Here is a 27,309-nt window from a genome sequence, read left to right as displayed (position 1 = left end):
CACACCAACGCAACAACTTTTCTAGAACAGAAAAGCGCGCTGCAACCTAACTCATAATTAGTAGTTAACGTTTCATCACCGGCTATCGTCTATAGTTCAATCATCGATTAATCTCAGCTAGCCGAACAATCGATGTCAAATCGCCGTTTTCCATATCAGCCAGCCAGCCAGCCAGCCCAGCACACATCATCGTCGCTGGTGAAACGTGAAACCCCGCAGTGGTGGCTCGTTGAACTCTTTATAACAGCATGTTATGTTATTATGAGGGAGGATGAGGAGCTGCTATGCGCTCGTATCCCACCGTCGTCGTCGTCATCATCATCATCAGAACCAGCAGCAGCAGCAGCAGTACCTGCGAGGCGAGGGCACTTTTCTGCTGTTTTTAATAATCTTTCAGAAACGTGAGCGATCGCGCGATGAAAGGGGAGTCGCGCAGATTGATAAGGGTTGCTGCTGCACTGATGGAAGAATGTGGTACCGAGAGGGGGGCTTCCGAGTGCGGAAGGGTGGGGTTAAATTAGAGTAATTATGTTTGTGATGAGCGGAGATGGGATCCAGATGAGGGTGGTGAAACTAAAAATGGAGGTGAATGGGATGTTGGGGACACGGGGGTTGAGGTGTGTATGTGTGTTGACAAGTTACATGGAAAACAGAGATGCACTTGGGAGGGGTGGAGCTGCTAGAGGGGTGGTGGATGTGGGAGTGTGGTGAAGGGTGGGGTATAATGGTGGTTAATGAAGCATGTAAAAGTGCAACCTTCAACCTACGGCTGAACGCTTAAATGGCCTACCTGTGGGGCTTGGCGTGAGCGACATCATGTCAAAGTGTATGTTGCTTGTTTGAAATTCATGGTCCTTCAGGAAGGTCAGCTTCGGTCCACGCCCCTTCTGCAAACCCATGACAGCGGTATTGATCGAGCGCAGATAGTCCCGTCGACCGAAGTTGGTGTGCGGAACCAGCAGGCCGACGTTCAGCTGATTCCGTGTGACACGGGTCGTAGTGGCTCCGGAAGTGGTCCCACTGCCACCACTGCTTTTACTATCGGTAGCGCCTTTGCTGCTGCTGCCACCTATGCTGATTCCACTGCCTCGGTTCGTCGTTGCTTTGTAGCTTTTCAGCTCTACGCCCGATATTAGGCAACCGAATAGCAACAGCACGGAAGCAACCAATAAATTCATTTTCCCTGCTAATTTGATTCCAATTTTCACCGATACACAACACAACGGCACCTATATTTGCATCCGACACCAGCATCCAGCATCCGCCCGTCAGGAGATAGGCAAAAAACGGAAATATCAGAAATGGGCGTATTTCCTTTTTCACTTATAAATTCATCTTGGCTGCGCTCTCCCCCCTGCCCTCGAGCCCAGAGACTATTTGCTACTGCTGTTGACGACGAATCCTCTACTCGGTGATTACGTTTTTCACAACCATTTTGCACTAACCACACTCGGTAAAACACACTCCCCGATGGCTTCAGGCGTGAACGGAACTACAAAAATGCTTCTTTTCGAGATTTTCTGCACGATTTCGCACGAGAAAAGGAAAATCTTCTTTTGTGTACTTGAGAAAAGAAAGTTGAAAGGCGAAAATTTCTCCTTCTCGTTTGCCCTTCTCGAGTTTCCTTGTGCTTTTGGTGGAGCGTTCGTGTTCCTTCTTTGATATCCAGTCGTGTCTCTCGGCTCCGCAAAGTCACCTGCTCTTCTTCGCCCAAAATGCTGCTGCCTTGAGAAACGACACTGTGCAAACGCCTCAAAGTATACCACACACACTCGTCTTCGTCGTTGTCGTCCCGTGCAAAGAGATGATGTACTTGCATATACACACAGTTCCGTTGTCGCTCGACAATGACGGCCTCTCCCTTATCAGTTGACTGTCAAAAATGTCTTTCCTCTAGGACGAACCAAGACGGTGATGCACGGCTGAGAACGGCCAGCGTCTCTCGTCTTTGCCTTTATGCGACGCACAACCCTGTCATCGCCATCGTCTAACAGTGCTGAGCAGTTGCTTCGTCGTAGCAAAAATATAAATTATGTAACTCGTAAGTATCGCTAGCAGCGTCATCTACCGAGAGGGAGAGTAAACTTCCCGATTGCAGCATCCGACGACCGAGGAGCAATCCATAAACCATACTCATACAAGGAAGGGCGCGCACTAACCGAGCGCCTAAAAGTCAGCAACAATCGAAACAACCTTCACCGAACCGCTCCCTTCCGAGAATGACGACAAACGCACAGGCTTGATTCAAAAGACCCAACCATTACCAAACGGGTACCATTCTCAACACTGACTGAATGCAGCATCCCAGCTCAGCACAGCATCACCTCACCATCTCATCTCAGTTCGCAGTTCGCACTCACACACGACGGCCATCCACCGCGCACGAACCGTGAGAGAAGCGCCAAACCATATCAACAAACAATCACTATCATCATCGTCGTCCCCATCGTCGACAAACTGCCTAAAAGCACGCAATCCAACACACACTGGCAGCCACGTGATGGCGCGAATCCCATATCGCACGGCAACGCGCACGTGGTTTCACTCGAAACAAGACGCACGCATACAGACGCGCAAGACCATCCCCAACCTACGAACCCACCACCCACCCAACGCGTCGCCGCATCCAGAGCGTGCGAGAATCGTAAACAACACTCAATTTCTCTCTTGCGGGAGATTTTTCCGACTGACGTTTCACACCATGGGACGGCGGCCGCCCCATCCCGCTGTATGCGAGTGAGCGAGCAGGCGATGCGAAAACAAAGGGAAACGTTTTCCGCGGAAAAGCGCACTCACCACCCAACAGCACCCAACTAGCCAGGCAACATCGCACCAGCAAGCGACGCGTCGGGCTGGGGCTGGGGGTGGGATTGAGAGAACGATGCCTCCCGTGAGTGGCGATCAGGCGGTGTGTGAGTGCACGCTAATATGCTTCTACTCATCACTTCACTGCAACTGTGGAATGCAGGAAAATGAACATTATTTATTGTATTTTTTTTTTTGTATTTCGATTGAATGCATATCATTATACTACCTACCTTGAATCCTTGTTGGCTACAAGGTAACTTTACTCCAACGCCGAGTGGATAGTAGAACCGTAGAACACCATCTTCGTCGGTCTTGAGCGATGTTCTTCCAGTTTCTCAGAACGTGTATAGGGATTGCAGATCTTCTTCAACCGCGTGCAGCTAGCGCGTTCGCGGCCGCCCACAATGTCGACGACCTCTACCTGGTTCCCTGCTGAATACTGTTTTTGCTATTCTATCTTCCGACATTCGCACTACGTGTTCAGCCCACTGAAGTCTGCCGTATTTTATACGTTTCACAATATTTGCATATGTGTACACTTGGTACAACTCGTGATTCATGCGTCTGCGCCACACTCCATTTTCTTGTTTCCTACCGAGAATTGCAGCATTTTACGCTCAAAAACTCGGACAGCTTTTCTGTCTACTTCCTTCTTCCTTTAACGTCCACACCTCGTGACCGTTTAGAGCGCAACCGGAAGAATCAACATCCTATATATCAGTGCACGGCTTCGTGACGTCATCTTGCAGTAGCCTTTGGGCTCTGCATGCAGGACAGCACCAAAACATGGCTCGCAGTAAAAGTCAAAGAACAAAAGAATGTTGCCAGCCGGGTTGCCAGCATACACAGGCTAATTTACGGTCGGTGGCGCCTTTGTTTTGATGCGGTGAGTAGCAAAACAGTTGGCTTCAATGATCGATTGTTCAACTGAAATTTCGACAGAGCCTTAGTTGTGACCTGTGTTTTTCACTGTGACTGGGTATTTCACGCAAAACAAAAGAGCCACCGTATGTATATAGACTGTAAGTGACAGCAGTCGAGTCACGTCGTCAAACACACATCTGTGTGTTCTGTTCATTTCAAAGCGGCCGTTTTAGTTATTTTAGGGATCCATTCAGATCCCATTGAGCCAGAGATGCATGTTGAACAATCGTTGTTGCTCTGCTGGGTGAGGTAAGTGGTGAAAAGTGATACTACAATCCTGGCACCACGTGTCACATGTCTCAGAGTGGCTACAGCTTTGTGAAGCAACAGAACATGGCGTACCCGGCACTGCGAACAATGGCAACTTGATGTCTGTCGCGAAGAGTCTGGTCAAGTCGGATCTCGAAGAAAGCATTATCGAAGTGCTACAAATTTCGGAACTTACCAGCAATTTCCTTTCGAACAACAAAATCTGTCAAAAGGAAACGAAAGGTGTTTTTCGACGCCGAGCGATGCGAAGTCCACGAGAACTATACCCACCCAGGTAATTCCGCGGCAAAGACACCGACGATACGGTATGTATTTTTTATGACGTCCTGTATGCAATTCTGGATGAGCATGTTCCACGCCGACGACGTCGACACCATCCTTTCAAACATCCATGGTGGACAGCGGAGCTACAACACCTTCGCAATGTTGTACGCAAATCGCGGAAGCGGTACTTTCGTGCGCAAACCATTGAAAATCGCAACAATTTAAGCATCATTGAAGCTCGATATGAGGAATGCCAAACGGCTGCGTTCAGGAGCTACGTTGCCCACGTGGAATCGTCAGTGAAGCAGAATCCCTCTACCTTCTGGTCGTTCATACGAAATCGTAAACAGTCACCCCGTCTTCCTGCCGAGATGACGTTCAAAGAAGCCAGCGCTGATTCGCCCATCTACGTTGCAAATCTGTGTGCCGATTTCTTTGAAAGCGTACATAATTCAAGCTCTCCAGCTTTCTCCCCTGCCAACCTCAGAAACCGAGTCAGAAACTGTCCTACTTTTGATCTGAACCTCTTGCCTTTTGACATTGCACAGCATGACGTAACTTCCGCTTTGGAAAATCTTGACGTAAACAAGGGACCTGGAACTGACAATCTTCCTCCGTTATTCCTGAGAGAATGCGCCGAATCTCTACAAGCACCGTTGACAATAATCTTCAATAAATCGCTTCGCACCAGCACTTTTCCGGAGCTTTGGAAAATCACGGAGAAGATTTTTGGCATGTTGAGATAATATTTCTGATAGTTATTTGGACTAATAAGCTAATAGTTATTTTGAATGAGATTTTTTGTTATTTTGGATTTTTTTCTACAGTCACACGGATCATGTTTTATTATCAAAACAACCATATACAAATATTAACAATGAAATATTAATTACAACTAAACTTCTGGTTGATTCAATTGACTATCTTTATATATAAGTGAAGTATAGTTGAATGAATCATGTAAATGCCGATGCCGACTCCAAGCGCGTTTTCTCGTTTTTCCAAAATGGCGTCTAACAGTGAAAATATTGTGGAAGAGTTGATTGAGGTAGAAGTTCTGCTAGATCAGGATGTTTTGAACTTGTTAAAATCATTCAACCTCTCGGATCAGGCCATTGAACAATTCCTCAGTAAGTGCTAATAAAATTATTAGTCGGGACATCCAATTTTCATTATTATTTCTTGATTTCAGCAAACGGCTACGATATCGCCTCGCTGAGTATCATTGAGCGCGAAGAAGTGGAAGCACTACTGCCACCGCCATTGTTGGCGGACCGTACGAAATCCATTGATGGATTAAATAAATGGCGAATTTCCCAGGTAATTTCATTAATAACTCTGGAATCCTCAGAATTTACTTTAATGTTGATTGTTTATATTCCTTTGCAGGGTCTACGACCAGTTTCAAAACCCTTGAAGGAGATCTGCCAGAGTAGCTCTTCGTACAAAATCGGCGCTTCGTCAAAAACGTCCCTTGGTGCGCGGCCGAGAGCTGAATGGACGGCCCAGAATCTGATTTCCCGATCCAAGAAAGGGATTCAAATTCTGGAACAGTTCAAAACCACCAACATTCTATCTAAAAAGGACCGGATTTTCATAACGCACCTAATCGTTGACGAATTCACCGACGAGTTCGGAAAGCTTACCAGAGAAGAGCTTATAAACAGATCAGCGGAATTGTCTGTGCTATTTCCGACAACCGAGCAGGTAAGTGCCCATATTTTGTGTTTGGAAGAAAAAAACATTGACAAAATAGTCACTTATCCAATGCGTAAGTGTACCTCTTGAGATGCAGTAAATACGATATTGATTTATCATGGAACAAGTACAATTGTGCATGTTTCTGAAGCATCCCCCTCGCTTATTTTTATAAAAGTTCCTATTCCAATATCAGTTTGACTCAAGGAATTGGCATCCCTATCCTACCAATGCAATGTTTTCGTAGCCAGCATAACAGCGGCTCAAGCGTAGGGCTCAAGCTGACAACCTATCTTTCAACACAGCAGCATAATTTTAATGCTGGGTAAGAAAACAAGAAGACCATAGCAGTCCCCTGGTTTGACTACTAAACCCTTCGGTTTAGATATCACTGACAGCTGAAATTTATAATTTGAAATCTACAATTTAACTCTCAACTAAAAAATATGCATTTCTTGGAAGTTAGTTTTTAAATTAATAAGAAGTAAATGTTTTTGAATTATTGAATCTAAGTTAGCAACGACTTCTTATAAGATATAGGCTATTTTGTTATGTTACGCTACAAATAGATGCCTCAAGAACAAACGTCATTAGAATATAATCATAATATTATTATTTACTATTGCAGCACATCTGGTATCAACCTGCGTTTTGTCGTGACCCAAGTGGCAAAAAAATCAAATTTGGACGTGTGCCCAAAGGTTGCCTGTACGATCGTAATAATAATTACCTGTCGAGCGGCAATAAAGTGACGAAAACCCCTACATCGAACCCACCGAGGTCAGATCAGCAGGAACACCCGACTTTGCAGCTGGATGTCAACATCACCGAGGAAGCAGGTATATTTTTTTCTTCTAATATGTAGAATCAATCCGGTTATTCAGATATACTCTTTACAGTGACTGCATATCAGGAATCTAAGAGATGGTTTAAGCATCACCACGACGAATGGGAAGATCTGAAAAGGCGTTGGGAGGCGACTAGTACGGTACGGTTGTACGAAATAGGCAAACTGGAGGTGCCATCATATCAGAGCATTCTGGAAGAGTATCCAGTGCTGCGAACAGGCGACGGGTACCAGCTTGTAAAGGTGGACTTCCACCAGAAATTTCCAGAAAAGGTTGATCTTTTGTTCAATCGGTTCGTGGACTTTCGAACCCGTGCACAAGTTGTCTTCAGCAACGAAGTATCACCACAAGGGAAACCTCTATGCGACTTCCTTAATCACGATGATTTGAACGACGGTAAGATTCTACTTTCGTTGTATTGTTAAATACTTTCAACGTTGTTGTTGATTTGACCCAGAATTGGACTGGTACAGTGTGTGCACACCGCTTTTAAATGTGATCACAGGGCAGGTTTGCGTTGGATCGAGTTGGTGGCTTGGTGTGTTCCTTGTAAATCGAGGAACAAGTGCACCGAAGACATCGAGACGATCCCAAGCAAATGTGCACATTCATCACACTTTTTAGGCATACTAAACATAGTATGTTGGTCTAATTTAGGAAGAAATCTACAGTGCGTTTATATTAGATTCTAATCCCACAGTAGCAGTAGTTGCATTTCTTGATTTTTTTTACTAAAACGGTATTCAATAGATTCACTAAACAGGTTATCAATGCTATATTTTGTTTCTGACAGATTCCCGTGATTGCATCACAGCGACACTTATTCTTTACGTTTGGCCCAGTGTAGTCATGCGCCTTCCGAATGGAGCAAAATGGAAGCCGTCACTTCAGGAAGTCTGTGATAGCAGTATTGTTTTCATGAAATCCTTGACCGAGTACGAGACGGAGCTTGCACGCCTTCACAATCAAAACCGAAAGAGGGGACTGCCGGATTATCCAGTGATAGTAGTTGTCGGCGAGGACATCAAGGGAGCCAATCAATTCATCGTGTGCTTCAATGATATCGCTTACAAAGCTGAAACGTTCCTGAAGGCTCTGGACATCACTTTCAAGATATACAAGGCCTATGGAATAGCCTTTCCGTTGGAAGCTACGGGACCCTGGCAGTTCATCGCGAGCTACTTCTACGATTTTGACGTTCCGAACGATCGATATAAAGCCAGAACCCTGATGCTTATTTCGACGCTTCGTAACCATCTGCCTTCGAAATGATTAAATGTTTCATTCCCGGTTGCAGCTGGAAGACTGCATGCCCCAATCTCTTCAGTCTCCATTTACGACGGCTGCATGAACCGATCGACGTGTATACTTGCTCAGAGTTGAATTGCGGAAGAAGATTTAGCGTAAGATGTTCTTTTATAGCCCACGTTAAGAAACATATTAGGAACGGAGCAGGTGAAATTGAAAGTAGAAAATACAGAGAAACAAACGTAAATGAAAGTGAAATGTGTTTGATAAATAACAGATTAGAAAGCGATTCCTTAGTAAGCGAAAACAATTTAAACGATGCAACAAAAGAAGAAAATGAGCAAATAGTTGAACCAGATGAATTAGGAAATAGAAGCGAACCGGCACCACTAATTAACATCGAGAAGTTATCACAAGAATTTTCACGTTTAAACGTTGGATTCAACCTCAAATGGTTAGACAAGAGTTCCGTCTCTCGTAAGCTCGTCTTTGAATTTCAAGAGGATGTTCGTGCCAATATTTTAAAACCGATTGAAAATGTTGTAAATATAATGTCAGATGCCGGACTCATTTCCTCATTAGGAAAGGATGCTTTGAGTTCTATGTTTGCGATGTTCTCCAATGTACATTCAGAATACCAGTTTGTTCGTCAATTGAAATCTATGCAACTCTATGAAGATCCGATTTACTTTACCATAAGTAGTGAGTTACGGCCTGGCGTGATCGACCATAAGCTTGATATGATAGTTGATGATGTTAAAGGAGTTTTGATGCCGATCGGTTTCCATTTGAAAAAATACTTGGAATCGGCAGGGATGATGGATGCAATTTTCGATTGCTTAAAACCTTCAACAGACGGAGTTATCAGATCATTGGTAGACGGCAAAATCTGGCGCGATAAGATAGAAGACGCAAAAGAAAGAATTGTAATTCCTATTAATTTATTCATTGATGATTTCACCACTAGCGACACTGTGTCTCCACATGCGAGTAGTACCAAAATTTGTGGAGTTTACTACTACATTCCTTGTTTGCCTCCACATGTGCTTGCAAAACTCCAAAATATACACGTAGTTGGATTTTTCCTGTCAGAAGATCGAAAACGGTTTGGAAACAGTCAAACGTTTTTCAAATTGGTAGAGATATTTTCGGATTTGGAAACTAACGGTTTGAAGATCATGTATGAGGGAAATGAAATTCGTGTATATTTTATGATCGGTTTCGTCACTGGAGACAATCTGGGGCTTAGTGAAGTACTTAATTTAGCGGAATCGCCTTCAGCAAATTTCTATTGTCGCGCTTGCAAACGGTCAAAATCAGATAGAGAAGAAGATTGTAAGGAGTTTTTGGACTGTATGAGATCAAAAGCAATGTATGATGAGGATGTTCTTGTAAATGACGTATCCAGAACAGGTATAAAAGGAAACTGTGTACTGAATGAAATACCCTCGTTTCATGTATCTACCAATATCTATTTTGATACAATGCACGATGTCTCAGAGGGAATTTGTCTGTATGGATTATCCCATTGTCTAAACTATTTTGTGTACAAGAAAAAATTCTTTACTTTGGATGATTTGAACTGCCGTAAAAATTTGTTTATTTACGGTCATTTGAACTCAGCTAATATTCCCAACGACATCAAAGACACGAATCTAGCCAAACAAAAAGTTAAAATGACTGCAAATGAGATAAATACTTTGACTCGATTTCTGCCATTAATGATTGGAAATTTGGTTCCACGTGATGATCCAGTCCGGCTATATTTATGCAGCCTCATACAAATATTCGATATAATCATGCTTCACGACATTCCTGTTGAACTGTTAGATGAGTTGAAGCGATTAGTTAAATTCCATCACTCTAACTATGTAGTTTTGTTCGAAGACACACTCAAACCCAAACATCATAATATAGTGCATTATGCAACTGCAATAAATATGTCTGGTAGTCTTCGGAGGCAATGGGGTATGAGATGCGAGGCAAAACACAAAGAAGCAAAACAATATTGCAGAGTAAATTGCAATAAGCGCAATATGTGTGCATCCCTAATTTCAAAATTTAGTTTTAAGTATGCGTTCGAAGTATTTAAAGATGATTTTCTTTCACCCTTCATAGTAATAAAAAATGAGAACAAATATAATGGGCAGCCTCCCGATATTTGTAAACCACTGATGGATTATATTACTAGCAGGGGTTCAAAATCATTCCAAATTCTATCAAAATTCACTAAGCAGAATTCATTGTATGAGAAGGGCACCATATTTTGCGTAAGAAAGAAATTAATGAGGAATGCCTATGAAATTGAGGCTATAATTTTACGCGAAGACACAGATATTATTTTGTTTTGTTATCCGTTCAGTTCAACAAAGTTTGATGAACATTTGCAGTCGTTTGTGCTCGTGAAACAAGATATACTAAAAATTATAATGAACATAGAAAAAATCGATTCAAAACCAATTAATGTTCATAATGTAAATGAAAATGTATACTTGAGAATGTGTAATTTTGTCAGCATTAATAGTCCGATTACCGGTACGCTAGCGGAATAGTAGAATTAAGCCATGATTGCTTGTAAGTCGTGAGAATAAATAAAACTCGTTAAAAAAACAATTTGAAGTTATCATTTATTAGTCAAAAGAACTATAAGAATTTTACAAATCATAAACAAAATATAATTGATTCTACTAATTTATGAACTGAGCTGTCAAATTTTTCAACTAAATAATAGTTCATTCAACAATTAACACAGTAGAGCTAATAACACTGTTTATTCGAAACAATTAAAAATAATCATTGATTCAACTATATGATATAGTTTTTATAACCTCATTATAGTTGAATTGAACCTATATTTTAGTTATCTCTAAATTAATAGGAAATTTTAGTTGATTGAACAGTAAATTTAATAAAGTTTACTAAGATTTCTTCTCCGTGTAACCGCTTCAGTTACTCCCAGGGGGCCAGCAAAAGGCAGAATCTCCGTAGCTCACAACAAAAACACCACAGACAAACAGACGTAACACTCTGATAATTCACATCGTACACCAATTTAACGGTCTTTTTTAAAATTTGATAGTTGGCCAACTGCCCAACCGTGGCGCTCGCATCGTTTTTGTTCGAGTTTGACGTTTGCTCACTACCGCCACCTAGTTGGTGGTCGGCCAAACATAGGCCTTTTAGCATTGGGCGAATATGTTTTCGTGACTATGATTTGAATCGAAAAATGTTCGAAGTGTTACGTCTGTTTGTCTGTGAAAACACGTTCAAAATGGTTTGTGCTGAAAATTGATGCATTACACTATTTCTTACTGATTTATTTGTTATCTCCGCGTTGTCGTGTAATTTCGAACGATTGCACGTCAAAATTTTGGTAACCTTTTGCTAGTTTTACACGTTTTACTTAAGTAATAACTTATGGTAATGACTAATTCGCAAATGTCGTGCACATCCCAGATCTGTCAGAGTGCCCAAAAGTGTCAATTTCCCAAACATGTCAAATTCATGTGGACTACGGCACATCTATTCGTGGTTGACGTCCGCGCTACCCCGCTGGTTACTCCGATCTTCAAAGCAGGCGCCAGTCACACCGTTGAGAACTATCGTGGGGTTTCGATTCTATGCTGCCTCGCCAAAGTCTTCGAGGGATTGGTTCACAATATTCTGTATGCTGCATCCGAACCACTGATATCAGAATTCCAGCACGGATTCGTAAAGAAGCGGTCGACCACTACGAACCTCATGGCATTCACCAGCATTCTCTCGTCGGAACTTGAGAAACGATGCCAGGTAGATGCCATATATTTTGACTTTCCCAAAGCGTTTGACAAACAGGCTTATTCTGCGCGGCGTGTGAGGTGAGACGAGTCGAATGAGGTGACAAAAGTCGACTCGCCCCATTTGATTTACATTAGTCGTCTCACGTCACGTGAGACAAAACCGTCCGTCTCACCTCACACGCCGCGCAGAATAAGCCTGAAAGTACCGCATGATCTTGCAATGAGCCATTTTACGAGACGTTTCGGATCAGCTGATCGCTCATTTCATGAATGAAAATTTGACAGGAGGTTGCGCCCAAGCCCGTGAGTGTTAATATCAATATCAACACTGTTGTCGTTTCGTAAAATAGACTATTGCAAAGCTCAAACACTTAGGGTTTCCTAACTGGATAGCTGAATGGCTGCGATCATATCTGACGCAGCGAAAAGCGTTCGTCAACATCAATGGTACTCACTCTCGCACATATTCTATCGCATCTGGTGTGCCTCAGGGTAGCGTTCTGGGACCATTGTTTTTCATTTTGTTTATAAATGACCTATGTTACCGACTTAAATCGCAAAAATTGCTCTACGACGACGATTTAAAAATCTATAGGATCGTAACGTCTATGCTAGACTGCTGCGCACTCCAGGACGATGTTAACGTGCTGAACTTGTGATGCACGGAAAATGGCATGGAATTAAATGTAAAAAAATGCAAGTCTGTTGTATTCTCACGCCGACAATCACGCATTGGATTCGACTATTTCGTCGGATCGGAGCTCTTGGAACGAGTTGACTCAATCCGTGATCTTGGAGTTATTATCGATAATAAGCTTCGGTTTGATGAACACATCTGCGTTACTACTGCGAAGGCGTTTGCAGCCCTATGATTTGTTCGACGAAATACCAGATTCTTCAAGGACATCTATGCTCTCAAATCATTGAATTGTGCATTAGTTCGCAGCATCCTTGAATATGCAGTGTGCGTATGGTCCCCGCATCATGCAACGCAGATCATTCGGATAGAAAGGGTCCAGCGAAGCTTTATCCGTTACGCGCTTCGTTTATTGCCGTGGTCGAATCCTGCTAACTTGCCAGAGTATGCAGCCCGATGCAGACTCATCGCTCTGGAAACACTTTGCTTCCCGGCGCGATAACTTGCGGAGGCTTTTTATATATAATTTGTTAATCGGAAATTTAGACTGCTCATCGCTGCTGCAAAATATTTTGTTTTATGCACCACAGCGCCAATTGCGAGAACGAAGTTTGATTTTTGTTCCCCGTCACCGTACTGCCCATGGATTCAATAACGCATTATCTACATGTTTTCGTTTGTTCAATAGTGTGAGTGATCTGTTCGATTTCAATGTTTCAAAAAATGTGTTTAAAAATAGAATTAAGATTTTAGCATAAGACAGTCTGTGGAATTAACTTTTAATTCGTGACGGTGAAATAAATAAATTAAATTAAATTAATCAATAAGCAGTTAAAATGGCACTAATTCGGCGCTATATGCGCCTTTACAGCAGGTCATTAAATGCTAATCTGCCATATATGCGCCATTAGTGCTACCTAATTGAATGCAGGTTTTGGCCCGATATACGGCTGATTAAGTGCTTATCCCTCCTATCCCCTAGATTACACGCAGAAAAAAATATTTTAAACTCAAAAATAAAGTGCTTTGAATCAAAGAAAATAAACCATTGAACCACAGCTTAATACCATTTTTCTTTGAATCAAATACGTTTGATATTTGTTTCAAAGCATTATTTTCATTGATTTAACAACCACACCTCCGCGGCACTGATTGTAGTTTCAAATACTTGTTGACTTTGAATCTATCACATCATTGCTTTGAAAGTAAGTAATTTTGCAATTTCAAAGACTTTATTTTTTTGAAACAAAAATTCACGGACTTAGATTCAAAAACAAAATATTTTTGTTTGAAAGTGGAAGCGAAATAAAAAAGGCGAGCGAGAATCGAACACGTATACTGCTATAATATGCTATACTGATACACTGAAAGGAGCCTTGCAGTAATGACAAGCACAAAAATGTTTTTAAATTTACCATGGCAAAACATGATCATCGACCCACCAACGCTTGTTGTGTGCGTTTTGTTTCTTCTCACATCAACCGGTTCGATAGCTGAGTGGTAGCGTGCGAGCCTGGTGATGTCAAGATTCTTGGTTCGAATCCGGTTGCCAACAGAAACTTTTTTTAATTGAAAATCGAGTCCATGGTAAAATTGAAAACAAAATTCTGTTGAATTAAAACGAAACTCAGTCTGCACAAATTTAGTGGCGTTGTGCATTTAAATTGACCCTCAGAATAGTAATTTTCACCGCAAGCCGCCGTTCAGTGTAGCGAGTAATCGTTCACAACCAGATCTGCTCTTGAAAATCAGAAGGCAAAACTGAATCACCTTGCTCATATTCGCATTATCCATTCTTTAATATTGAAAACAAAGAAATATTTTTTTTGATTCAATAAACCTCGCGACTTAGAAACAAAGTCTCTTAATATTTGGTTCTAATATGTGTTATTTTTCTGCGTGTTGTCAAAAATAAAAACAAAATATTTCCCCTGCCCATTTTACGGCTTCCCTTTCTCTTATTTTTTCTCACTCTCCTGCTGTGGAACTTTTGAAGCTTGGGCACGTCCTGAACTGCTGTTGCTGGTTTTTTTTTGTTGCTTTCGGCCAAATTGGGATTCGATTCCTCGATCCTCGGGTTGATGATGGTGCTGAACCGCGCTACAGGGTAAGCTATAGATGATCAGATAAAGCGCGTAGGATTTGTGGTCTATTTAAGGCATGAGTATTACACCGGCAGTCGCTTCGTTATGGTATGAGCTCGGCAGGTGCTGGTAATAAAATCGATCATTAAAAACCAACCATGGAAATTATTTGCCAATGCATGTTTTCCCATTGATTTTATTCGTTATTAACTATGATTGACTGGACATGCGAATGACGATGGCTTCTACAGCCGTGGCATGTAAATTAGAAAGTAGAAATGTGTTATGGTTTTAGCATCACTCATCTCTATTAGCAGTTTCATGGCAATAAAGTAGCAGTTATGATGCCTGTTGACCAAAATCACAGAGAACAGACATCCAGGTCCAGTTCCGAAACTGTGTAAGGAATTTAACAGCCATTTGAAATCGACAACACAAGTGGCAATAGCGTGGCGCTGCAATCGGTTAATTTCCCATACTAATTTAATTCACCACTTGAAATGTTTCAATTCACCACTGACTATGGCAATATGGTGTTTGACGGCGTTAGTGATGTCGTCGTGTATTGGTTTGCAACCTTACTCAAGTGAAGATTCAAATCCTTACACAACTTTCTGAGTGAAATTTGGCTAGAGGATGTCTGTTCTCTGTGGTGATACATAGCAGCCTTCATCACTGCTACCATGCCATCTGACCGCCCGATACTGGTTTTGACTGATTCTGTGAGCGTCATATCGGCGCTTCAATCTGATCTTTGATCCAGGGTATACTTATGAACGCTCCAGCTGATACCGTGTTCACGTGGATCCCGGACACTGCGGTGTTCCGGGAAATGAAAAATCCGATCATCTCGCTAGCTCCGGTCACGCCCGTGAACGACACATTGACAGCATCCCGCTCATGGATCTTAAGGACAAGCGTCTTGGCATCCCGCTTCAACAGTGCATCAGAACTTCAATCGCACAAATCTCAAAAAGCAAGCTTCAAACAACAGTGCATTATATTATTCTGCTCTTACTCACTTGTAATAAGCTTAAAATAAGGAGATCAGGTGCGCTGGTTTTGTTTACGAAGAGATTTGTGCCCTCGAAATCGTGAGTAGGTGCCAAATTCGGCCATTGTGGCGGCCATTTTGGGACTCTTACAAGTCTGTCCTTAAACGATGGATCAAATCCAGCTTCCGTCAGCACTGGGGTAACCTATGGAGCCAATCAAGAACTGCCTTCCTGCGGAAAAAAAAGACACGGTTAAACCATGGACTGATTCGTCAGTGCTCAAAGACCAGAGAGTAATCTTTCGATTGCGAATCGGGCACACACTTCTATCACACAACATGAGAGGTGGTCCGTTCCGCAAGGAGTGTGAAGTGTGCCACATCCCAGCCACAGTAGAACATGTTCGTTTGCCATCTACGAAGGCCAACGTCGACTCCACAACATCGCTGGTAATATTGGAGAAGTCCTACGGGACGATCCGGATACCATCAGAACACTATTCAAGTTTCTCCACGGTTGTAACCTGTATGAATTCATTTAACAGCTCTCTCATTCGTTCATTAATGTAATGTGTTGAACTAACATTAAAACACAAGTTAAAAAACAAAAATAAATTTAAAAAAACTATCTGGTGATGATCAAACTGCGTCCAAAACATTCCGTCATCAATAAATAATGTACGGTACCGGCGAGGCGACCGCCACGGTACAACCTTGAGCGACTGAAGCAACCGGATGTCGCCTCAGCATAGGCGCAGAATCTCGAGGCAGAGTTGCCAGACAAGGACGAGCTCGCTGTGGACCCTTTCGAGGACTGCGGGAGAACAGTAAAAGAAGCCACCAACGACGCCGCCGAGAGCACCATCGCATCGGGTACGTGGAACGGAATCGACGGAACGAATGGTTCGACGAAGAGTGTGTAGAAACAGGGAGTTGTGCATTATTAAATTTAATAATGCACAACTTCCTATTTCTACGTTATTTTAATTAAGAAATCAGAACGGTTTTGGAGGAGAAGAACGCAGCGCGGGCGGTAATGCTGCAGCAAGAGACCCGTCAGAACGTGGAACGTTACAAACAGAAGCGGAAACAGCAGGCCCTCCTCTCGAGAGAAAAAGCGCCGCCTGGAAGAAGCGGAGTGCGAAGAAATGGAACTGCTGTGCCATTCCCAAGAAACGCGGAAGTTCTATGTACCTGAAGCTCAACGCATCCCGCAGAGGGTTCGTGCCACGATTCGAAATATGCAGGGATAAGGACGGAGGCCTCTTGATGGACGGACGTGAGGTGATCGAAAGGTGGAAGTAGCACTTTGACGAGCACCTGAATGGCGTGGAGGACGTAGGCACGGTAAACCACGACTACGCCAATGCAGCGGAGGACGGAAATGAACCAACTTCTACGCTGAGGGAAGTTAAGGATGCCATTCATCAGCTCAAAACCAACGAAGCAGCTGGTAAGAATGGTATTATCCCAGCTGAACTCATCAGCATGGGTCCGGAAAAGTTGACCACCTGTCTGCACAGGCTGATAGTCAGGATCTGGGAAACCGAACAGCTACCGCAGGAGTGGAAGGAAGGGATAATCTGCCCCATTCACAAGAATGGCGACCATTAGGAATGTGAGAACTTCAGAGCGGTCACCGTTATGAATGCCGCTTGCAAAGTGCTATCCCAGATCATCTTCCGTCGTCTGTCACCTAAAACGAATGGGTTCGTGGGAAGTTTTCAAGCCGATTTCATCGACGGCCGGTCGAAAACGGACCAGATCTTCACCGTACAACAAATCCTGCAGAAATGCCGTGAATAATACCACGTCGTGTTTATCGACCGCATAGAGCTATGAAAAATCATAGACCAGAATGGTTTCTCCAGGAAACTCACTAGACTAGACTGCTCAACGCAACGATGGACGGTGTACAACACTGGGTAAGAGTTTTGGGCGATTTGCTTATGTAGTTCGTTCGAATCTCACCGGGGACTACAATGCCATTTCATGCCTGCTAGAAAGTGTTATCCAGCCGGACCACGACTTCCACGAAATTTGTGTGCTTTGCAGACGACATCGACATCTCTAGAACATTTAGAACGGTGGCAGAGCTATACACCCGCCTGTACCGCGAAGGAGCAAAGTTTGGACTGATGATGGATGCGTCAAAAACATGCTGGTAGGCGAAACCGAACACGACAGGATTCGTCTAGGAAGTAATGTTATACCCCAGACAGACATGTGATACGAGTGTGATTCTCGTACAACGGTACGCTGTCAAGAAAATTCTAACAAGACTGTCTTGAATAGAGATAATTATCAGTGTGGCACTCATTTCATCTTTACTGACGGCTGTCAACGTGAAACACGAAGGCGCATCATCAGTAAAAGCCTAGCGTATTAAATGTACCGTATTTCGGATGGAATGCAAAATTGCCGAAAGAAATTTGTTTAAACCTTTTCTTGTTTATTCTCCTTCCGAACCACCTACATCGAATACACGTGGTGTCCTTCCCAATCCGCAGCGTGATAGCGCAAGATGTTCCTGTACCTTCTTAGAAGGTACCGCCGCCTCCCCACGATCCAGCGGTCTGGGTCTCATCCTCGTTCCAGTCATCGGCCTGCATCAGCTGGGGCATGGCAGCCGGGGCAGCGGCCACAGCTGGGGCAGCAGCAGCAGGAGCTGGCAGAGCGGCATCTTCACCGGCCCAGTTGGTCTCATCGACCACGATCGGTTCCTCCGGGTAGAGGTCCTTGGCAACCGGGGCAGCCTCCAGGGCGGCCTGTTCCTTCTCGGCCTCCTCCGGATCGCGGTAGAAGAATAGATCGGGCTTGATGTCCCACTTGTCGTGGGTGATCTTGCCGCGCAGACGCAGCACCTCGCGAGCCAACAGCCACCACATCAGACCGATCGAGTGCGGCGACTTGTTGTTGCACGGGATGGCAATGTCGACGAACTTGAGCGGCGAGTCGGTGTTGCAGAAGGCAATGACCGGAATGTTGACGTAGGACGCTTCGGTGACGGGCTGGTGATCGGTCAGCGGATCGGTGACGATCAGCAGACGCGGCTCACGGAAGGCCGGCTGGATCTGATTGGTGAAGGCACCGGGCGTGAAACGACCGGCCGTCGGGGTGGCCTCGGTGTAGTGGGCGAACTTCAGCACAGCGCGCTGTCCGTACGGGCGGGACGAGATGGCGAAGACCTTCGGGGAGTTGCGAGAAAGACATTGATTAGTAAATGGAGATCGTGACTAGATCGAAGTTTTGGATACGTTGAGCGTAGGAGGCTTGTTGTACCCCATGGAAAGGAATCGTCGAACCCCGTTTACAGGAAACCAATGTATTTCAAATCATGTGCACCGAAGAGGTCACTGGGTATCGATACCAGCTCCGGCAGTGGATTGAAATCTAGGTTTGATCTGTCTGGCTTTCTTCGCTGAAGGATCCGTTCAGATGAGATCCAACGACGATGATGACCAGAGGAAGCAGGGCTGGTAGCGAAATCACTCTGCAAGTTTGTGATAGTTCAAGAACGCCTCATGGGAGTTGGTCGAATAACAGATCAGGGCCAGTTTGTTTTGTAAACAAACACGTTTCTGTCTTTGTAAAACCTATCCACCCACGCACAGCCAAACTTTGAAGAGATAGCTTAAATAGTGATTTTCCTGTTAGCTCTCAGCGATACCACGCTCACGCTGTGTCCATAGACGAAACGTGAATAACCGCATCTCAAACCTCTACAAACTATTGATTACGGAGAAATTCGCTATCAACCCTGTTCGTAACTCAACTTGTTCTCCAATAGGATTTCCAAGGGGTTCCGAGAGGATTCTTTCCACGGCGGTGAACACCAGGTGCAACCTATAGGCCTAAGGATTCGTCAAATCAGTAACTTGTAAGTTATGCGTCATGGGTAATCCGACCCGAAAGATGGAAAAGTTAGTTCATCATCTTGACGAAGTGTTCTCCTTACAGGATCGCAGCCCGGAAGCCAAATTACTCCAGAAACTCATAATTGCTAGAAGGATCTTACCTCTCCGGGGTACTCGATGCTGGCGATGCAGCGGGCAGCGAGCAGCAGCTTTTCCCAGGTGCGGCCCAGGTTGATGATGTGCACTCCGTCCGGGCGGCGCTTGTACACGTACGACTCCATCTGGAAGTTCACCGAGGTGCTGCCGACGTGGGTCGTCGCGGCCAACATCTTGGTGACGTCGTCATCCTTCAGAGCAAGAATGTCTAGATTTCCCGACATCGTTACGTTAACTTGGGAGTAACGATTTAACCTGGAAGATAAAAATGGAAAGGAGACTGATTAGGAACAGGTAAACAATATGATGGCCGACCGAACCGGATGTCGGGTTTAATTTTGAGGTTATGTTGGTAGCTGATGATTTTGTTAGATTATTGATGGATTTCCACTAGATTTCACTTTTTCATGTTACAATTTCGCATTAAATCTAATAGAACTAGTAAAATTTGAACAACATGATCGAAAAACTTCATGTAATAGTAAAAGAATGCAATTTCTGGGGACAACAGTCCATGTTATAGAGAACACGTGTAATTCCGCACGCCAGTTTTGCAAGCACTTTTTCAATGTTAACAATTTATTTTTCCACAGAACTTCAACAAAACACAGCACTATCCACCACTATTTACCATTTTCATCACTATTAATCAAAAATTTCCAACAAATGCACCAGAAATTAAACATTTTTACCGGGAGCAAAATCACTTACGTAGTAAATGCCACTGGGAGTGAAATAGAAATGGACGATTTTTGGGAGAGAAGCTCCTGAGGTTGACACTTTTCGGTGCGTGGTGTGGAGAGTTTGATGTTCGAATTCGAACACGAAAACCGATGTGTCAAAAAAAAGTTGTGCGAAAGGGGGTAGGAAAGATCATCGGGGGATAACTGGCGTCATCTAGCCGATGTCAAACTCGCCGAAAATATTTTGTTTTGCAAGCATTATTGTCGCGCTCGAGGGGGGCGACATATGCAGATTATCTCGATTTTAGACCATAACTTAATTATTCATGCTTCATTTCAATTAAATTAGAGGAATGAGCAATAATCGATTAAAATCGTCCATATCCGAGAAATCCGATAAAATCGATTATAATTTTGGCATTATCATCGAATCGAATATAATCGATAATGTCAAATTTCCTCGTTTTTGTTTTTGTTTACAAAAGTTGTGATTACAAGCCGGACTTTGTCCAGGGCGTTCGAGGCTAGAACATCGAGCTCAGAAGCTGCGTCAGGTGCTGTCACGGTCGAAGGATTGCGTGTCGACCGGAATCGAGGAACGAATTGATTGAATTCTCCTTGGCGGCGATGAAGTTATTGCCGGAAGGTTGGACGATTTGGAATCGACGCTTGAAGTTTGATAAGTTTGTTGTTTGGCATTCCTTTTGTAAGGGATTCTATGAGTGTGCTGCCGTACCCGAGGCCGTACCGTCGTACACTTCCCGTGACCTTCGAATATTAATTTCTCCGAAGGTGTGGCGGCTCAACTGAGTAAAAGTATTAAATAAGTTTTGAGGATATTTTATTTGGAAATCTACTTCAAATGGCCTTCAAATGTTCGAAGGGTTGTTGTGTGTTGACCTATGCGCGGAGTTGCCGGTTTATGGATGGTTCTTCAGAAACTTGTCGTTGTGGCTGTTGTGCAAAACCGGTGCCGAAAATATAACTTCCGGAGGGTCTCATACTCAATTGAGATTATTATCTCTTTTGGCCAATCTTGACGTAATTGGCGATGTCGTCCACTTGTACTTCTCAGCTGTTCCATTCTCAGCGCCGGATGGGAACGGGTGCTGGCTTTCACTTTTCCAGAAATTCTCTTTGTCCGACTAACCATTCTGTCGAAGTGTTGGCATGGACGTACATTAGATATAAATAAAATTACTGTTACTTTTAAACTCACCTAATTTTTCCGACGAACTACGAATTCCCTCGCGAATTGGCTTCTTTAGCGGTGTTGAGATAATTCCATATTCAGAATCTGCATGCAAAACTGAGCCGAAATCCAAATTTTCATGAATTTTGGTGTCCGGGAACCTATTTAAAAATCAGTTTGAAGTTTGTATGGGAGCGATTTGTCGAATCACCCCTTGTCGCATTTTGTACTGGGTGGAGCTGTCAAGCAGTTGGCCAGCTGTCAAAAGGTGATTTCGAAAAATATCTTCGAAAGCGATTTCAGGTATCAAAATGAAGTTCTAAAAATCTGAAAAAAATCATGGTGGTTCAGAAAAAGGTGCTCTTTCGTATAAAATCAAAAAATCAATACATTTTTCTTAATTTAAGAACCCAATTCCTATGAACTGGACAGAAGCTTTTGTTTTGATTACAGCTGATAAACGACGCCTGGAAGAGCTGTCAAGTTACGGCGTCGCGACGTCTCAACCGTTTGAGCGATTTTCGTCATTTTATCCGATTTTTTCAGATAATTTCGGATTTTGACCATTTTGTGAGAATAAAAGGCGATAAAACAATCACAATTGGAAAAATGGGAGAAAATCCGATGAAATCGATTAAAATCCAAAGTAATGGAAGTAATGGTTGATAATTGGGAAAATCAAGAAAATCAAATAAAATAGGCGTTATCGCGAACCAAATGGATTATTGTCGCCTTCCTCGCCTCTCACGGTCATCATTTATGCCGGTATCAACTGCGTTTCCGGCGTCGAAGCTCATTGAGAAAAGAAAATTCTAACAAACTGAGGAAAATTAACATGGTGCAGTGATGACGAGGAATCCAATGCTGACACCGATTTGTTTAATTAGTGGTCACTGATGTCGTTGTTGGTGTCGGTGAATCGACCTCCAGAGCCCCCTGTACCAGAAACCCGCATCCGCCATTGAAAATTCGGGAGTTGTTCAAACTATTCCTTCCCTGGAGCCAACCCAGCCGAAGAGCAAAAATGATCCGCAAGCAAACCGAACGTCACGTCAGTAAATTGGAAGCTACATCAGTTCCAGGTATCAATTGAATTCCGAACATCCAGACGTGCTGTCATGACATAATCCTCTGACAAGAATTGTTCTAAATATCTCTTTCCGTCTGCAGTAACGTAACAACTTCTACAAACACCACATCCGCTTCAGCAGTGCAATTTCCGAACAACGTCGACTAACCCCAACTGGTCTTCCTGCAGGAATTTTATCTGAGCCGCTACGCTACGCCAGGTCCAGGTTTTACTCAGCTCCGCCTCTTCCGTAAGCCAACAATTCTCATAGAAATTACAATATTGAAAAGTTCGTCTGAGATGCTCCCGTGATATTTTCAAATAAGTTGCTTATTGTATTTATGACATGTATTTTACTAGAGTAAAGGCAATAAAACTAATTAAATTAAAATGTTTTTTAAATTTTAAAATGTAACCAAAACAAAAACACACCCCAATGATACCATGTACATGGTAATTATAACCATATTGCCATGGTTAAACACACCATGCTGCTTATTACGCACATTGTAAAATGAACCATGAAAAGTGATTCAAGAGTACCATGAAACGTAAACAAAAAGTGGCATGGTAATTTCAAACCCGTACATGGTAGTTTCAAGCATGAATCATGGTCTACCAAAATCAAGTGGTAAAGTTGTCTTAATTTAAACCTCGATCTGGTCGCCGTTACCATGTCTGTTTTTTCAGTGTAGTCTCGGTCCTAGCGGCGACAGTGCAGTTTCATCTCCCGGTGTCCGGTTCGGTCTGGTCTGGTCTGGTCGGTTCGGTCTGGATGCATGCAAAAATGTCCGTTTGGGTTGGTCGGCTTATCGAACATTTTTATTGGCGGTGAAGCTGGAAAAAGGCCTTGATTGCCGGTGGTTAATCACAGCCATTGTGTCCTAGGTGGATATGAGATATTCATTTAATTGCAGGCCATAAAAGCACTGTGAAGATATTGATCTTACCTTAACAACAGCTTCAGTTTACAAAATAGTCTCAGAAAAGTGATTGTACTTCTGCAATCACAATACTCCGACACACAATTCTACTTTTTCTCGAGTAGTCACCGAGCAACGAGAAATGAAATGAAGATCTGAAACAAACTACAAATTTAGTTTGTTTGCCCAGATTTCAAACTGGATTGTTTGTTGTTTCGCCTCCAAAGTATTGTCGGGCCGCCACCAAACCGGACTTCGCACAATCAAGTCGCGACGCGACCCAACTCGCGACGTTTTTTAATCATGTCAAAAGTAGTGCGCATCCTTCCCTTTGTTGTCAGCAACACAGCGCACTAGATGCGAAACAGTTGCGACACTAGTGGAACAAGAAAATGACAATTTATGATTGAATGTCTGTCTTGATTCCAACCGAATAGACAATATTAGTTTGATCCAATCGCCTCGGCGGTAAAATCAAACCAAAATTTTAGTTTGAAAGTCAAATGAAAACAACCCAGATTTTAGTAAACACAAACTGAGAGTTTGGTAAATATAACAAAATAGTTTGTCGAATTCAACCGATTTGGTTGTTGTTTTATCGTAGCATGCGGTAGTAAAAACAACTAATTTAGTAGTTTGTTTCAAACTGAAATTGTTGGTTCGAAACAGAGGGGACGACACTAGCTAAGTCATGATTCTTCTCATTGGTTTTATCCGGTTATTTTAGTTTAGTGTAGCTTTCGTTAGCTTTTTCAACTTGCAGAGACTTATCCCTCGTTATGAAAAATTTGAAGGGTTGTGTCGTGGTGGTGCAACTTTTCAGCGGATATTTTGTGGAAAAAAGCTTTTTTCCATTTGACGTCCACCATAGCATTTCAAAAGGGGTCAATTTATTTAATCATACTTTCAACTTTCAACTTTAATTGTTTCAATCAAAGCTATATAGTTCGCGTTGATTTATGATCCAATAGAACAACAAAGTGACAAAAACATTTTATTTGACACGTGCGATGACAAGCAACACTTGAAATGTCGTTTAATATTGCAAAAATAGAAAAAAATAAAAATATTAATTATTCTTGATTATGTTCGTTGTTATATGTATAGGTACTTTTCTAAAGCTGCTCGCGATATAGTTTGTCAGTGGCGTCAACAATGTTGTTGTTTCGTGAAAAAGGCTCGGGTTGCATTTTGCATTTTCTGCAGAATTTTCTGCGCCCGGTGGATCCCACGGAGACGATTCAGAAGTAAGGTAGGTAATGTGAAAATTATTTAATAACCTTCTAATTGTTGTTCTATACCTACAGGTTGGTGTCCGCTTTTCGTATTTCGACTGTTTGCTCAGTCGCAGTTGTCGTGTGTGTTCCAACGGATTTTTTCCACACGAGCCCAGGTGCCATTTAGTTCAACGTCTGCGACATGGACGGCCAGGAAAATTTCTGCGGACAGCGAGACGGGTACTACATTCAGGACCAGTGCGCCATCAACATGTTCGACGTCACGTCCCGAGTCACCTAAAGGAACGTCTCCAACAGGCACAGGGATTTGGTGCGGGTGTGCGAAAACATCCCGATCGTGCTGTGCGGCAACAAAGTCGACATCAAGGACCGCTAAATGAAAGCCAAGGCCATTGTATTCCACCGGGAGAAGAACCTCCAGTACTAAGACATCACGGCCAAGTCCAACTACAACTTTGAGAAGCCGTTCCTGTGGTTGGCCCGCAAGCTAATCGGTGACCCGAATCTGGAATTCGTCGCAATGCCCGCCCTGCTCCCATCCGAGGTCAAGATGGACAAGTACTGACACCAGGTCGAGAAGGATTTGCAAGAAGCGCAAGCCACCGTACTGCCCGACGAAGACGAGGATCTGTAAAAAGCCGGATCTTCCTGCCAATTCATCCGTGGGTGTGTGTGTTTTGTGTGCGAAATGTAGACCAAGTAGCCGTGGTTTGTACCGAGAAAGGTAAGTCTAACGAAAATTGTTTTGAGAATTCAGTCAAACAAGAATAATGTCACTGATTAGTGATTATTGGATCCGGCAGACTTTTTTCCGAGAAAGCGTTTTTTTTTAATACATAAATCTTCTGCTTCTTACTTTAATGAGACAAAGCCTGCTTCTCAACTTTAGTGTTTTATGAGCACTTTCCCAGTTATGTATTGTTAAGTAAAGGTGTTGAAGTAACTTTAAGGGTTCGTTCAAATATTACGTAACGCTAAGGGGGGAGGGAGGGGGCCTAGCTTTGTGTTACGCTTCATACAAAATTTCAAAATTCTCCATACAAAACTTGCTACGTGGGGGAGGGAGGGGGTTTAAAACTGTCAAATTTTGCGTTACGTAATATTTGAATGAACCCTAAGGCATCGAAACACAGTTTTGTAGTAGTCGAACTTGACAGCTTCAAAGCTGCAAATATATTTAACAATTAGTAAACGTTGCTCACTCAATTCATAATATACCTACATCTCTGTGTTTTTCTGCAACTCAATTACTGTTATTCGTACTCGAACTATTTTATTGCTACTACTGCAATATGTATAGTGTTTGTTGACGGCTACTTACTACGCAGACGCAACGGCCCACTGTACAATACTGACTGATCTAAATCTATTCGTTGAAGGTAGAGCTTTCTCTACCTTCCAACTCTTCATTGTGTAACTACACACGAAGGCTTTGCTATCTGTCGGCGAGATACATTCGTCGGTTCAATTATTCTAAATACTTTCGACATCAACAACATGTGCCATAGAATAGACGGTTGTTTCACTATAGTGAAAGAAAGCCGCCTTCCACAGTGGTTGCGGCAACAAAAGGCTTTCACTGGTATCAAGGTATTAATCTTAAATCGAACCCAGAAACATTGAGCATGGTTTTGCAGAATAGGTACACTCGTTTCACGGTTGACTTCACTTCACTTTTGAACCGTCGAGGTAATGTTAATAATGTTAAACAAACATAGTATGCTTCAATTGATATTTAATCATATAGGAAAGTGGAACCATCTCAGCAGAGCTTCTATTCTGGGTACTTTGCCGCTATAACTCAGTCAATTTCGAGCCAATTAATATACATACTTTTTTGTATATGGTAAGGTACGTAAGTATCTAGTTGTGTACGAAATTACAAGTCAATCATTGGCGTAAATTAGGTGTGGCTGGAAGGTGCCTGGCTCCCTCCCTAAAAATCCTTCCCGGAAAAAAAATCACGAGATTCAGACGATAAGTATCTTTGGAGCAGTTCTGCAGTATGAAAAAATATAATCGACACGGCCATGGCCCCCTAGATTTATGACCTAGTTTCGCTTATGAAATCAATTGGTTTTAAATTGTCTGAGCTTTAGCGGAAAAGTACTCAAATACCAGCCAGCCACTTTTTTTTTAAGTATATGGAAAACAAACTAATTTGACAGTTATCTAAGATATATAAATAAGAGAAGTCATATATGTGGTGTTTTTATTTAGCTCTCGTCGAGGTTATTTGACCAACAATTTTAAATTTTATTTTTTTTCTAAATTACTATGGGATTAAATTTCTTGGTTTTGATGTTTCCATTGCTCCAGTCTTAGGCCAGTATTAAAGCTATAAAGTTAATTACCAAAAATCTAAGGTGATTTTCCAGTGGTGCTTAAATTTGCCCAATTGGCCAAATTACCCCGGCTACCCCTATTGGTATTTTCGAAAAGTTCTAAGTTTTAAAAATCCGTTTCAGGCACTCCTGTCTACCATTGAGCAGCTCCTTCTCATTTATCATATGCTTTGTAATATTTGTTTTTTGTGAAATATTAATAAAAAAACTGCGGTGGGTGGGGTGTTTCGTTGGGTTTTAAGTCATCCGAAATTACATCGGGTTGGGCAACTCTTGGTGTGAATAACTACAT

General features: G+C 42.7%; 3 protein-coding genes and 1 pseudogene across 3 annotated transcripts in view; 2 read left to right on the top strand and 2 right to left on the bottom strand.

Annotated features, from left to right (window-relative positions):
* The window catches only part of LOC115255725 (glutamate receptor ionotropic, NMDA 2B-like), a 42,795-nt gene extending 40,153 nt beyond the window's left edge, over positions 1–2,642 (bottom strand). The window contains exon 1 of the mRNA XM_029853844.2: positions 791–2,642. Within this exon, the coding sequence (XP_029709704.2) occupies positions 791–1,178 (388 nt within the window). The 5' untranslated portion in view covers positions 1,179–2,642. The remainder of the gene's footprint in view (positions 1–790) is intronic.
* Positions 2,643–4,987: 2,345 nt separating this feature from the next.
* On the top strand, positions 4,988–8,096 carry LOC115257321 (uncharacterized). Its single transcript, XM_062844768.1, has 4 exons — positions 4,988–5,973; positions 6,593–6,803; positions 6,864–7,208; positions 7,606–8,096. The coding sequence occupies exons 1-4, from the start codon at positions 5,629–5,631 to the stop codon at positions 8,082–8,084; spliced, it is 1,380 nt and encodes a 459-aa protein (XP_062700752.1). The 5' UTR covers positions 4,988–5,628; the 3' UTR covers positions 8,085–8,096.
* A 9,889-nt stretch (positions 8,097–17,985) lies between these two features.
* Positions 17,986–20,391, bottom strand: LOC109401825 (small ribosomal subunit protein uS2). The gene is made up of 3 exons (XM_029853843.2): positions 20,279–20,391; positions 19,573–19,822; positions 17,986–18,742 (listed from the first exon to the last, which is right to left on the bottom strand). The coding sequence occupies exons 2-3, from the start codon at positions 19,789–19,791 to the stop codon at positions 18,095–18,097; spliced, it is 867 nt and encodes a 288-aa protein (XP_029709703.2). The 5' UTR covers positions 19,792–19,822; positions 20,279–20,391; the 3' UTR covers positions 17,986–18,094.
* Positions 20,392–24,589: 4,198 nt separating this feature from the next.
* On the top strand, positions 24,590–26,932 carry LOC134288536 (GTP-binding nuclear protein Ran-like; annotated as a pseudogene).
* Positions 26,933–27,309: the final 377 nt, after the last annotated feature.

Source organism: Aedes albopictus, chromosome 1 (assembly GCF_035046485.1).
Source record: "Aedes albopictus strain Foshan chromosome 1, AalbF5, whole genome shotgun sequence".
NCBI lineage: Eukaryota > Metazoa > Arthropoda > Insecta > Diptera > Culicidae > Aedes > Aedes albopictus.
The sequence above is the reverse complement of the archived record's forward strand: the minus strand, read 5'-3'. Positions and strand labels throughout refer to the sequence as shown.

Excerpts from the sequence above, each read along its gene's own strand:
- LOC115257321 (XM_062844768.1), top strand. The coding sequence starts at position 5,629 with ATGTTGATTGTTTATATTCCTTTGCAGGGTCTACGACCAGTTTCAAAA. Across the intron at positions 5,974-6,592 it reads TATTTCCGACAACCGAGCAG|CACATCTGGTATCAACCTGC; the intron begins GTAAGTGCCCAT and ends TTACTATTGCAG. Across the intron at positions 6,804-6,863 it reads CAACATCACCGAGGAAGCAG|TGACTGCATATCAGGAATCT; the intron begins GTATATTTTTTT and ends TACTCTTTACAG.
- LOC109401825 (XM_029853843.2), bottom strand. The coding sequence starts at position 19,791 with ATGTCGGGAAATCTAGACATTCTTGCTCTGAAGGATGACGACGTCACC. Across the intron at positions 18,743-19,572 it reads GCATCGAGTACCCCGGAGAG|GTCTTCGCCATCTCGTCCCG; the intron begins GTAAGATCCTTC and ends AACTCCCCGAAG.